Raw genomic sequence first — 14,729 nt, 5'->3', positions numbered from 1 at the left:
TTAGCACCCCTATCTATAGCTTTGTAGTTAAACTTAGTACTATTTATTATCCAATTAAGAAACCTGCAATACCCCGCCACCTATATTATTGAAACTATATAAATTTTGCAGTTACCTAGCAATACAAAATATATAAGAATGATCTTAATTATACTTCTTGCAAATAGGTAGTACTAAGGATCATGAAATATAATTTAGAAATAATTGCACCACCAACTATAATTTAAGTAGTTAAACTTGAATTAAATAAAAATATTTTCCGTATTTGGGCGGCATCTGTTATTCAGTTATGATACCGATAATGCTACGCCGTCAACTATAATGTAGGAACCTAAAAATAAAAAAAAAAATGTAGTTACCTAACAATACAAAATATGTGAGTAAGAACTTAATTATACTTCTTGCAAATAAGTGGCGCTAGTGATCATAAAACGTACCAATGTAATTTAACAATTAAAATAATTTTTGTCACTGTTAACACCACCAACTATTGTTTAAATGGTTAAATTTGAATTAAATAAATATATTTTCGATATTTAGGTAGCATCTATTAATCAATTATGAAAACGATAATATTACCCCGTAGAAACCTAGAATTAAATAAATTGTGTAGTTACCTAACGATACAAACTATGTATGTAAGACTTTATTTATACTTCTTGCAAGTAGGTGGCGCTAGTAATCATGAAACGTACCAATATGGTTTAACAATTAAAATAATTATTTCCACTGTCAACACCACCAACTATAGCAACTATAATTTAAATAGTTAAACTTGAATTAAATAAATATATTTTCGGCATTTAGGTAGTATCTATTATTCAATTATGAAACCGATATTACCCCGCCACTTAGAAATAAATAAATTTTGTAGTTACCTAACTATACAAAATATGGATGTAAACCTTAATTATACCTCTTGCAAGTAGGTGGCGGTAGTGATCATAAAATGATTTATAGGAATATATAAATTAATATATAACTTGATATCATTTAAAAATCAATGAAATTGTTTTAAGCCAAGGATAAAAATTAATTTATAATTGAAAGCATCGATGATTAAACAAATGAAATTACTTTCAGCATTGCCATCTATGTTGTAGTAGTCTAACTTAATATTTCATTAAATCTACATTAACTGTAAATGTTGAAGATTGTCAACAACATATGTTTTGGTTTGGTTATGGGTTTGTATCCAATAGATTAAATGTATTTTGATACAAGAGATTATCCAAATTATTAAAATACAATCAAAGCAGTATATTATTATAAAAAATTTGATAAAGAATATTCAATTTTAAATATAGTGTGGAGACAGTTACGACGATTTTTTCAAAATTTTCCTTTTATCCCACTTATTTTAATACTAATTTTGGTAGCTCCAGCAATCCTAATGTTTAGAAATATAATATTTTTGTGCTTAACGGTTTTGAATACTTCTGGTAAGTAAACAAATCATACAACATATTAATGTTAATCTACTTTATTTATTATTTTGATCAAATATTTTTATTGAGGTGCTCGATCTTATCGTGATAACGAATGGAACGGCAATTGGTTTCCCCATTCACCTAACAAACAAGATACAAATCCTCCGTTTGTTAATACAAATACCATGACAAGAAACGACAATCGCGTTGAAATGGGCATAAGTGATCCCCAATGTGATGATGGAGAGGTATGTAAAAGTATGAATTTACTAATACTCATTTCTTCCTATGAACTAGGATAGTAAGTTGTACAATTTGCACCAAATTAAAATGAAATCCATGTGCGGAAAGTGGATGTTTTCTATTTTTTTGTCAAGATGACAAACTTGTGGCTCTTGATCCATTATCAGATTTATATATCAATATCTTAGAATTTAAAGTAAATATTAATGAAAATTAATAATTATTTTCCATATTTTTGTTAAAAAAAAAAGGTATCTTGGTGTTGTAATTATATCTTTTGTCTTTATTTTAAAAAATTTCTTCAATTACATCAAATTTAATAATGAAAATGATTTACATCCAATTTTTAGACTAATTTAAATATTGATTGGGATAATAATCCAGTGAATTATACTTGCCTAGACAGAAAAGACTTATACAAACCTAGTAGTTACATTCATCCTGTTCATACCGTTGAAAGGATACCTACATTTTATGTGGTAAGTACTATTCATATTCAAATCATAAACATGCAAAAAATTTTCGAGTTTAAGAAGACTCGAAGTATTTTCTACCCATATTTTGATTTCAAAACAGTGGTTTTCAAACTTTGAAGCCTTCGGGCTTTAATTTTTGTACTGAAATCGATTTCGCAGATAAATTTCGATAACCGTTTCTCAGACTCTAATAGATTTTAAAGAATTTATTCTATTTAATTTGTAATTTGTAACTTTGATAATGAGTTTGTTTCAAATTTGACGGTAAATTTTTTCCAGGCTTCTCATAAATGTATGAACGAATCAATACAATACAGTACATCAATTCCAACTTTGTAAGTTGTTTCACATTTGTTTTATACCAATTTATATACATGATGTTTTTTGTTTTCAATCTACTCTTAATAGTGGTACACATCGTCCATTATGGCCTATATACGGCGAATACAAATTCCTTCCGAAACAGCGATGGTTACATAACCTCGAACACGGTGCCGTCGTTATGTTATATCATCCGTGTGCTAATAAAAACGAAGTTAAATTACTCAAAAATTTAGTCAAGGGATGTTTATTCAAACACATTATAACTCCTTATAATTTATTGAACCCATCGAGGGTAAGTTGTACAATCGAAATTCTAATTCGTTCTAGAAAAATTTTTTATTTGACTTACAGCCATTAGCTTTAGTAACTTGGGGACATAGTTTGGAAATGTCCAAAGTATCCGAAAATTTGGCGGTAAGATTTATAAGGGAACACGCTCTCAAAGGGTACGAATCAACGTTCAAAAATGGCCAATACAATTATGGAATTTTACAACGAGCTGATTTCGTTAGCGATTTATACGATTCGGTCGTATGTCCAACGGCTACGAATATTATGAAGTAAATATACTTAATATTATTTACGACCGAATTATTAAACATTATATATGCTATAAATAAACAATATCTATTTATTTCAGTAGTTTTATTTACCGTTTCTTTTTATACATACGCTCCGGGAAATTAAACTACATTTGGCAACCTCGCCGGTCATCTTATTAGATTTATACTTCGTTTAAAGCCGGTACCGCACGATCGGACATATCGGACAACTCTGTTAATTATTTGTTTACAACAAATGCTACATAGATGGCGTTATCAGGTCAAAAAATAATTCGTTTCGATATAAGATTTACATAAGTAGAAAAAAGTAAATTATATTATGTATCGTGTATTATTGAATAATGAAATTTTCAAAGAATGAATATTAACATAAGTATTTAATTCGGAATAAAATATATTTACATAGTCGTAAAAGGCACTCGTGATTCGAGTGACGTCAACTGTCATAAAAAAAAGATTTTAGTACGGCGGATTGATGAAGAAATTGATAAAAATCAAATAGTTTAGTATGAAATTTAAGTTAATTGAATTGTTTAATTGTGAGGTTTATTTAGAGTTTAGAAAATATTTCGAAGATATATTAATTCTTCAAAAGGGGATTGATATTATGATGTAAGTTTGATAATAGTATTCTAAAATCTTTCGTAGCGTTAAATTTTAAACTCAAGCTACTTTACTATTAAAAAATAAATTGAAACTTGTCGTCTAATTTTAGTGGTTCTCAATTTCATAAGATCAATTTACTCGACAATGATATTCTTTAGAAGCATATGTTTACACAAAGGACATTCTGCCGAAACTAGATCTTAAAAATGCCTCTTGACCTGGCACTTTACAGTTTTCTCTGACACTTTACTTTTGTCGGGTCATTTTAGCTGCAGGGGGCGACTGGTCACAACTCTCGTATACGATATACCGAGAAATTATTACCGACCGACTAGTTCTTTGTTTCTCGCCGAAAATATATTGGCTTTTTTTTTTTTTAATCACCTGTCTAATTTGTTTTCAGTTAAAAGGAATTATCTTTCGACTATAGAGACGACGCACCTTTCCAAAATAATTTACGTACAAGTTATCTATAAAGAATCGTTCAAAATTACATAATAAATAATTTATTGAAGAAAAAACGTTCGGAAAAATCTTGATTTTACGGAATTTTTTCAAAATTTATCTTCCTTCACATCCATATGTACAGCATGGACATCTCGGACGATCTGTAGTGCACACACAATTTGTTTAATTTGTTCATTCGAGGACATATGTGGTCAATGACCTCTTGGCCGCCTATAAATAAGGCTTCAATTTTCATTAACTGAATTTTTAATAAAAAATTGATCATTTCTTATTTTGTGGTGGGAGTAATTGGTACCTAATCCTCTGTATCAAAGGCTTTTGTCGACTCAGAACAGATATCGAGTGTCAAGTGCGTTCCCATGATTATCAAAAGAGATTTTTTTTTTCTTTCGCAAAAATGGGCACCTATAAAAGTTACAAATTTCAATAGAAGAATAGGTTAACACGGATCGTAGTTTGTAGTGGGCCCTTTTGTGATTTTTCGGTTCGACAGTGATGTAACAGGTTATACATGTGCGTTATACCAGGGGTTCTCAAAAAACTTTCGTTCGAATAATCGAAAACGTGATTGTTTTAACACAAACGTTTATAAAATACTACGGATGATACGTTCAAAACGCAAATAATTAAAATATAGATTTAAGAAAATGAAAAAGTCTAATTTCATTATCTTATTATCTTTTGGAAACTTTCAAAACTATTTTTACTTGAAAACGATCATTTTTTAAACATTTTGAGAATCGTTCGCTGAATCCTCAAACCGAATGTGTTCGTCTAGTAATACCAGTGGTTCTCAATAAACTTTCGTTGGAATTAAAAAAGAAAAAATTGATCGAAAACTTGATTGTTTTAACAGAAACGTTTATAAAATACTACGGATGATGCGTTTAAAACGCAAACCATTAAAATATAGATTTAAGAAAATGGAAAATTGGAAAAATATTTTCACTCGAAAACGATCATTTTAAAACATTTTGAGAATCGTTCGCTGAATCCTCAAACCGAATGTGTTCGTCTAGTAATACCAGGGGTTCTCAATAAACTTTCGTTGGAATTAAAAAAGAAAAAATTGATCGAAAACTTGATTGTTTTAACAGAAACGTTTATAAAATACTACGGATGATGCGTTTAAAACGCAAACCATTAAAATATAGATTTAAGAAAATGAAAAATTGGAAAAATATTTTCACTTGAAACGATCATTTTAAAACATTTTGAGAATCGTTCGCTGAATCCTCAAACCGAATGTGTTCGTCTAACACTTTTTAACAATGCAAACTGTCATTTGGAATTCTAGTAAATTGTCTCCCGTAGAGGCCCGATTTGTTCCGGATTAGTTGTTTCTTTGGTTTCACGATTTTACAAAAATGATAGACAGTTTTATAACGAAAATTATGGTTCGTCTCTGAAACGTCCAGATGTGTTACCATCAATTAATAATAACATAAATATATTTGTAATAAAACACAAAAAAAAAAACATTTTGATATAAGAAAAACTCGAAAATATAAAACTTCCAATAGTTTATAATTAGGTTAGGTTAGGTTATGTTTATGATTAAACGTCAAAACATTTATTTATTTCAACTTATCAAAGTATGTCGATGACAATTCTTATAAAACGAATATCAATTATATACCTGATATATTATATATTATATAGAGAGGTAACGCGTATTCTTTTTTATAAACCATCATTTTTTTTACGACAAGGCAGGTCGGTTAGTTAGTATACTTGTGTTTATCACATTGTATACTTTTCAAAATTGCCATGATGCGGTTAGGAAACATTCCTCGAGGCATGACGGTCATTATCGAATGTAATTTTCGCATTGCCAGCGTCGTAGACCCGAATAAATTCGTAAAAATAATATCCGAGTATTTTTTTGACTATTAAACCGTCTCACATCATCGGACAAATATAGTTATTTCAATGATTTATTTGCAATAACAAATCGTCTCATAAATGCTAATTCGTCGGAAACGTTTATCGGTAATTGTAATAAATTAAATAAAAGTTTCATCTACGACAATGTATTTTCGTTTCTGCCGAAAACGGTAAATCAAAAAATTCGACCATTTCACGTACATAAATCACCGATGTTACCGGGGGCCTGTTGACGACCGCCACTGGACAATGAGGGACGCATTTGCCAAAAAGGCAACGGTTACCTAAGGCTTATACATTGTATTCAACAAAAAAAAAAAAAAAAAGTCATTCAGTGGCGGATTTCATGTTTTGATAGGCGTGAAAGCTCGGCACTCCTTGTGAGGTTGTTATCCATTGTTTATTTTACTTTTAACAAACATTCGGGCGTTGCTTTGTCAGATTAAGCTTTTTACGTGAATATTCATAATTTACATAATCAACAAGATTTGTTTAAATAATCAATTATACTTTTATATGATATAGCGAGACGGTTTGGTTGAAAGAATTTATTAAAAAATCGATTTATAAAAATTTTTATAGTTTATTATCATTTTTTTCTATATAACCGGTTATTACAGACAGGTTTTCCTAATATTATATAAGGTTAATAAGAAATTAATCTGGCGTTCCCATCGAAAGTGAATTTAACCCTTTAAGGTCACCCGATAAAATTTAATTTTGTCCTAGCAGGTAAATTATGAATAATTTCGAAATATACCATTAAATTGGGTACCGATTATTATTATTCCTATCGTCAAAAATAATTTATTTATTTAATTTCTTCCCGAGAAAAAATTGACGTTTCACTATTTATTTATTAGTCAATGTCATCTGAAAGTTGTTCGTTCTGTATTAATTCACATACCGAAAGTTGCGTTTCGAGTGTTCCGTGTAGTGACAGTTCCGTACTGCAAAACACTTTCGGAACGCTCTGGAATAGATAATGTTGACAGTTGACAGTTTAATTTCGATGATTATCGTCGTGCAAGGTACTAAAAATATTACCAGCTTTTTAGTCCTTGACGTATTACAATATCAATCGAATAATTCAATTGAAAAGTAAATTTTTCGTTATAATAAGTTTGTCGTGGCCATCGGCGAGATGGTATCGATTATTACAAGATTATCTTTCAAAAAACACACCTATAATTATAAAATAAAATAAATTTCGTATGACATAAATCACCCGATTCACTTCGATTTCGATATTCGGCTCCAGGAGATAACCATCGCGGATCGACAATAAGACAATGCCGTCTTTGATCCTGAAATATCATAAAACTGTGAACGGTGGTGGATAATTGCACTCGTTCCGTAAAGATTATATAAAATATCGGTTTAGACAGTTATACGTGAAATGATCGGATATACTTAATTGTAGATAATTTGATCATATTCCGAACGCTTTCTGAATATCTTTTTGACGTTTCAAACGCGTATGCTTTGAATATAAATACGAAAAGAAAACAAAATTTGTTGATATAAGTAAAAAGAAAAATGTTATTGAACGCGCTCGTAAAACTTTATATTTATCTACGACAAATTTCGAAATATTATTTTCGAAAAATAAACGAGATTTATTTTTATCAGTTTAGTGCAATTATCGTCGTTCGTGGTTATTAAGAATACAAGTCATCGTCTCAACATCCCCTTTAGGTCCGGGATAGCCCGGAGCTGGTATATACGCGCGTTGCGCAATTCTCTTGCGCATCCACGCCCACGGTCATCAAGATCGTCATCTGTTTCTCCTAGGCGACGCCGCAATCTCGGCCAAGTCAGTTATTAGTGCATCGTTTAAGTGTCGAGATTGTCGAGGAAGTCCACGATGATGGCATCTTCGGTTCCACTACATCAGTATCATCAAGGTGGCGCGACGCAAGCGCATCAGGTGCGTTCATTATAATCATAGTAATCTCCGAATAACACCCCTCATTAGTGTGTTTTGTTTTTATTTGTACTCGATTCGTTTATTTTTATCGAAATGTTATTGATTCCGGTAGCGGTTTTATACTTATACGGAGTTTCGCGTGAAAAATTAGTTTCATTTTTTTTGAATTCGAGCTTTCGAAATTATCAATATTTATCGATTTAATTATATTACAATTTAATTAAACCGTAGATTTGACCGCTTCAAATATTTATCGATAATAATATATAAGACACGACAAACTTTCTAGGTTAACTTCAACTTCTTTTTTATTCGAATAAACTAAATTGATAAAATAAACGAAAAAACCGATGAAACGTCAATATATAGTACATCGATTATTCTATTTCAGATTAAATTTAATTGTCGAGTTATTAATTTAAATTAGGGTGTTGTCGATACGAATATTTAAGCAAAAACATATTAGTTTTAGTTTAACCTTTTTTATTTTATGTTTTCGCGTAAATTTCAATAATTTTTACATATTTTCCGTTATGAAAATATATATCGAAAATCATTTAGATATCGGCATGTTCACCTTGAAATAAAAAGCAACGACCTTCAGTTCCGAAACTGCTTATTCATTATAGAGGTATATAGAAACTCAAATAAAAATTTACCATAAGTTTTAATCACCTCAGCGGTTTAGGACTTTCGTTTTTCGTACAAATAACCCAACAAATTTATCAATTAAATCGTTGAAGATGTAATTTTTTCATTATTATATTTATTTACGTGAAAAAAATTTATTTTTACAACATATTTCGATATTTTGTCCAATTTAGTTTCTTTTAAAATCAATTAAAATAAAAAAAAAAAAAATTGATTTAAAATAAAAATCGTCGAAATTCTATATTTTGGCGAAGGTGCCGGTCACAACACTTTTATCACATTTCGTACAAATACTATTATGTGGTTTAGAAACATTCTAATTTTGTACAAGGAATAAAAAAAGGTTTTTGTTGTTGCAGTTGAGCCCTTTAAATCTATTGGCAGCGACTTGTAATCGACTCTACAACCATCAACCTTATACCCAGCTCTCGCCGGCGTCGGCGACGTCTTGTAGTAGCGACGGTTACGTATCATCTCAAATTCCGATCGAATCATCAAGATCCCCATTGGAGTATTCACCCCATTATCAACCGAGCTACAACCACGGTTATACCAATCAATATTGGTTCCAACACTCGCCGCCCCACGGCGATATAGCGACAAGCGGATACCAACCGAATCACCAGAGTATAAATCAGCAATACCAGTGGTCCCAAACTAATTACATGAGTAGTTTGGCCTCAAAGATGATCGTTAAACCGGAATTGAATTATTCATCTAAAGCTCGTCGATGTATTAAATGTCAATGTCCGAATTGTATTAACGAAGAAAACGGTTTGAAGAAACCGAGCGCTAAGAAAGTTCACGTTTGTCATTATCCGGGTTGCGATAAAGTTTACGGAAAAACGTCGCATCTTCAAGCGCATCTGAGATGGCATACGGGCGAAAGACCGTTCGTTTGTAATTGGTTGTTTTGCGGCAAAAGATTCACCAGATCAGACGAATTGCAGAGGCATTTGAGAACGCACACCGGCGAAAAACGATTCGCTTGTACGATATGTTCAAAAAGATTCATGAGATCCGATCATCTAACCAAACACGTCAAAACGCATAAAAACGGCGCCGTTAGTCCGGCAAAGAAGAACGAAAAAGAAGTTACCAAAGACGACGATAATGAAATTAAAACGGAGGATCCTCGACCGCAATTCAAATTGCAACCGGTTTCCCAATCGCGTTACGATACGCAATTAATACATCACGCGCAACCCTCGTATAATAACGGAATGTATTTACATAATTACAACGAACAGTGATTTTCGAAAAAATTATCATTTAGGGACCAATTTGTATAAATTTTTTGTATATATTTATCTATTTGTATATATTAATTAAATTTATTTTAATAAAAATCGAATTATTCATATCGAATTTTCGTTTTTTTCCCATAAAGACGTAGTAGTAGTTCGAAAAAAAAAAAGAAGAAGAAAAAACGACGTGTCAAACCGATGTATTTCGATACGATTTTTTGGTTATAATCATATTGAATATTCATTATAACGATTTAACTATCGAATTTTTTCTATACACGAAACTGGTTCGGAATATTTAATTTTCTTAAATTCGGATTCGAGCTGTTGGCCAACGCCACCTATGTCGTTTGTAAGGAAGCATCGTCGGTTGTTCGGCGTACCGCAAGATGGCCGTTCGATCGGTATAATTGAGGGTGCTATTAACTGGGCGGGTTTTACGGATGCATGGCCGCCCCGGCCAGAGGAGGGCATCGAAGCAAAATAAAGACAAAAAACGCAAATTATAGTGAGATTTTATGTACGCGCGGTGGGGTTGTGAGGAAACGAGCATTCGTTGACGGCAGCAACTAGCCTTTCGAAAAATTAACTCAGTTTCAATCAAAACACATGAATGTATATGCGTAGACAATTTGACGTTAACCGTCTATTGTTTTTGTAACAAAAAAAAAAAAAATCGTACATTTCGATGGCTTCGTCATCGCGTGTGCCGTGCTGAATCTTCTGCGTCGTATCGAGATATCTTCTTCTTTTTTTTTATCTTTTTTTTTGTTTTGTTTTTTTTTTATAGTTTTGGCGGTTTTGTGAGTGTGTTTGTTGTGTTGTAGTTCGTGTCTACCTGTGATTTTTCAACTGTCAAACTGGAGAGCAGGACGGATAGAGATAAGGGGCGAGGATCCCCGGAAATGCTTGCAGTAAGTTTTCTTTTTATACACAATAAACTGGATATTTTCGCTTTAACTCACAGAATCCGTATTGTCGTCTCTCTCGTTCGCGCCAGCGCTTTGCGGTAACCGTTAAAGCCACTAAACATTTAATTTAATAATCATATATACGAATAATAATAATACTAAATGCTAATATTTACGTAATTAGTTTTCATTTTTGAAGTTTTGAAAGTAATAGTGTCGTTTGGTTCACTTGGAGAAACGATTCTAAGGTTATAGGTTATGTAACGACACGCTACGACCCGCAAGAAAAGAATAGGCTGAAGAACCGACTATTTTCTAATATAAAACCTCGCACTGAGTGTTTTTTCATCGGCTAATACATATATATCTATATTTACACGTTGAATAAATAGGTAAAACAGTAATTTCGTAAATAGTACGGTAAAATACTCAAAATTTGGGAACCGAAGTATTTAATATCGTTAATGGTATTAGGAGGTATCATATTTTGAAACAATTCGTGTTATATTACACCCAGTTGCTTAATTATTCGTTGTTCAAGCAATTTTTATTATTGGCGTCGCTGATACTGTTCAACATAACCTCAATTACAACAATTTATCATTTGAGGATTATTAAAAAGTGGAATGCATCATTGTCCGTCAAAAACAAGTATAATAAATTCAAAATTGATTCTGTGGTTCATAGTTATGTGATATACCGTGAGATTGAGGCTTATTTAGACTTTAATACGACTATTATCAACAATACGATCATTTAGATATAAAAAAATGAATTTTATATTATCAATCGATGTTAAAAACATAATTTAGAGTGTATTTACTTCCCTTGGAAACCCAAAAACGTTTTTAAATCTTGTATTTGTCAAAAAAATCGAATTCTGTAGTATAAGTAGCTTCAAATGCGGTTATTTACGTTATATATGACCACCCTGTATGTGTATTATTAATATAGTACAGTAAAAATGCGGAATTACGTCAAATTTACTTTAATAATCATCCACATCGATCATAATTTGTATATTTAATCAACTACGATTGCTTGTGTATGTCTATTAAAAACAATATGATTATTTAGATGTGAAAAAAAATAAATTTTACATAATTTACGATGTCAAAAACATATTTCAAAGTATAGTTACTTGCCTTGTAAACCTAAAAACGTTTTTAAATCATGTATTTGTCAATAAAATCGAATTTTCAAGTACAAATAGCTTCGAAATGCGGTTATTTACGTTATATATGACCACCCTGTATGTGTATTATTAATATAGTACAGTAAAAATGCGAAATTACGTAAAATTTACTTTAATAATCATCCACATCGATCATAATTTGTATATTTAATTGACTAAGATTCCTTGTGTATGTCTATTAACAACAATATAATTATTTAGACATAAAAAAATGAATTTTACATAATTTACGATGTCAAAAACATATTTTAAAGTATAGTTACTTCCCTTGGAAACCTAAAAACGTTTTTAAATCATGTATTTGTCAATAAAATCGAATTTTCAAGTACAAATAGCTTCGAAATGCGGTTATTTACGTTATATATGACCACCCTGTATGTGTATTATTAATATAGTACAGTAAAAATGCGAAATTACGTAAAATTTACTTTAATAATCATCCACATCGATCATAATTTGTATATTTAATGGACTAAGATTCCTTGTGTATGTCTATTAACAACAATATAATTATTTAGACATAAAAAAATGAATTTTACATAATTTACGATGTCAAAAACATATTTTAAAGTATAGTTACTTCCCTTGGAAACCTAAAAACGTTTTTAAATCATGTATTTGTCAATAAAATCGAATTTTCAAGTACAAATAGCTTCGAAATGCGGTTATTTACGTTATATATGACCACCCTGTATGTGTATTATTAATATAGTACGACAAAAATGCGAAATTACGTAAAATTTACTCTAATAATTACCCACATCGATCTTAATTTGTATATTTAATATACTACGATTGCTTGTATAATATAAATATCCATGTCTATTAAAAAAATTATATCTTATTTAACTAAAAAGCTTTATTATTATTTCCGTAGAGTGGTTTTGGGGATATTATTATTGCAAATGAAAAAGGAAATAACAATTTTATTAAATTTCATTTCGATATAATGCTATATATAGAATACGATAAAACAATAAAATTATAACCTCAATTCACGGAACGTTGATTAAATTGTAAGCTTCCTAAACTGACCGATAAAAATCTTTCGACCTAACCTAAACCTAAATCACTTTAACTCGGTCCAGTTTATAATCGAGCCCTGTAAGCCCATATCCCTAACAATCACCCCTCGTATTAAATAATATGTCAAACATCTCTCCCTACCGAATATAAATAATACGCTGTCGGGCTTCGCGGTCCGATCAGCGGGATACCGGCGCGCTACCGTCGAGCTCGTCTATTATCATTTAGAACTGGCGCACTCGATCATGTTTATTGGATTAATGACGAGATGCTGGATTGTTAACTAATGTCGACCGCACTCGTGTCTGCACAAGATGTGGCTATTTTGATTTGTCGAAACGTCCGAAACGTTTCATATAAACGGAGAGCTCAATTTGATTGATTGTCAACGAGGAATCTTTCGATGGTAAATAATTGATCGACCGCTTTGAATTTATTACCACGTGCAATTGTCACGTCGGTGGCACTACTAGTGGACGAATTGGTAATGTTTATTAACGACGATGAACTTTTAAAAATTATTATTTGTGACTTACCCCATTACCTCGAATTAATTGAAATAAACACATGTGTTGCTTTGATGCTTATTTCTTCAATTCTTTCTTAAATAAGCAATATTTCTTGACCCATATTAATTAACCTCTATTATGTTATTCTAATCAATCAGAATTGACAGTTGTGACAGTGACATTCATGACAGGTCTATCATAGACATCATAAACCATAGATAAATGAAATAAACCATATTAAAACTATAGAAATACTATTTCTTTATATAAAAATGTGTTAGTTTTGTGGTAATTTCATGTAATAATCTATTTACATATGTCAAACATCCAATATTTACGAAATAGATTGAGAAACAATAAAAAAACGATTTTTTTAGTTGAAAATATCATTATAACCGAGTCGATTATAATAACAAAAACAACAATACGTCAAATACGATTCAAGATAATTATTTCATATTTGAAAAAAATCATTTTTATGGATACTATTTTCAATTGAATCAAATATTACACGTAATCCGGTTTTTGGTTAAGAAACCTCGAGTTAGGGGATGTTTTAATCGATCCTGGATCTTTTTTGAACGCCGATTTACAGTAATTTGAAATAAGATGTCTGATAATTTAGATATTTTCAATAAGGTACTAAAATTTAAGATTGACGCCGGTACTTCCGCTAATTTGTTTTTTTACCCGGCTTGTTTACAATAATAGCGTGGTTAATTCACCAGAAAATGTAATTAAGAAGCGGCTGATTCTTTGTTCAACCAATTAAGACTCCGTTCTTCAAATTACATATCAAATAATGTAATAATTAATTAAAAACCAGGTAATTGAGTCAAAAGGTTCTTATTTCATTCTTAGTGAGATACTTTTTGAATTGTTTTCAATTTTATCACGTTTTTTTTAATGTGTTATTCGATAGTTTTTTTTTAATCTGTTAATATATTAAAGTTAAAATTAACCAATACGGTTTACGTTTATATATTTATATACCTACCAATGGGATCGACGGAACCGAGTTTTTATCGATCATCTTTTCGATTATTATCGATAATTACCTCTACCTTGAACTTACTTGATTAGAAAACGTGTTTGTGTGCTCGATGACGATGCCGTGAACGTAAAGAGTTTATTTAATATTTTCCCGTATATACCAACTCGCCAGATCAGTTCTCACTTTATCATTAACGTATCCTTCAAATTTTTCGAAAGGGTCTATACGCGAAAATGGTTTGTCAAATATACATTGTGTTTATCGATATT

At 30.9% G+C, this 14,729-nt stretch overlaps 2 protein-coding genes and 1 long non-coding RNA gene across 3 annotated transcripts; 2 read left to right on the top strand and 1 right to left on the bottom strand.

The window, feature by feature from the left end:
• The first annotated feature begins 1,156 nt into the window (after nt 1-1,156).
• On the top strand, nt 1,157-3,107 carry LOC130893064 (uncharacterized). The gene is made up of 6 exons (XM_057798838.1): nt 1,157-1,442; nt 1,518-1,678; nt 2,024-2,152; nt 2,429-2,484; nt 2,558-2,765; nt 2,825-3,107. The coding sequence occupies exons 1-6, from the start codon at nt 1,394-1,396 to the stop codon at nt 3,035-3,037; spliced, it is 816 nt and encodes a 271-aa protein (XP_057654821.1). The 5' UTR covers nt 1,157-1,393; the 3' UTR covers nt 3,038-3,107.
• Nucleotides 3,108-7,864: 4,757 nt separating this feature from the next.
• On the top strand, nt 7,865-9,831 carry LOC130893056 (transcription factor Sp9-like). Its single transcript, XM_057798824.1, has 2 exons — nt 7,865-7,927; nt 8,938-9,831. Exons 1-2 carry the CDS (start codon nt 7,865-7,867, stop codon nt 9,829-9,831), a joined length of 957 nt encoding a protein of 318 aa, XP_057654807.1.
• A 2,196-nt stretch (nt 9,832-12,027) lies between these two features.
• On the bottom strand, nt 12,028-13,609 carry LOC130893065 (uncharacterized). Its single transcript, XR_009059140.1, has 2 exons — nt 13,494-13,609; nt 12,028-12,524 (listed from the first exon to the last, which is right to left on the bottom strand). It is a non-coding gene; the product is annotated as an uncharacterized LOC130893065 (long non-coding RNA).
• Between the last annotated feature and the right edge of the window lie 1,120 nt (nt 13,610-14,729).

The sequence above is a fragment of the Diorhabda carinulata genome, chromosome 4 (genome assembly GCF_026250575.1).
Source record: "Diorhabda carinulata isolate Delta chromosome 4, icDioCari1.1, whole genome shotgun sequence".
NCBI lineage: Eukaryota > Metazoa > Arthropoda > Insecta > Coleoptera > Chrysomelidae > Diorhabda > Diorhabda carinulata.
This window is presented reverse-complemented; position numbering and strand designations above follow the sequence as displayed.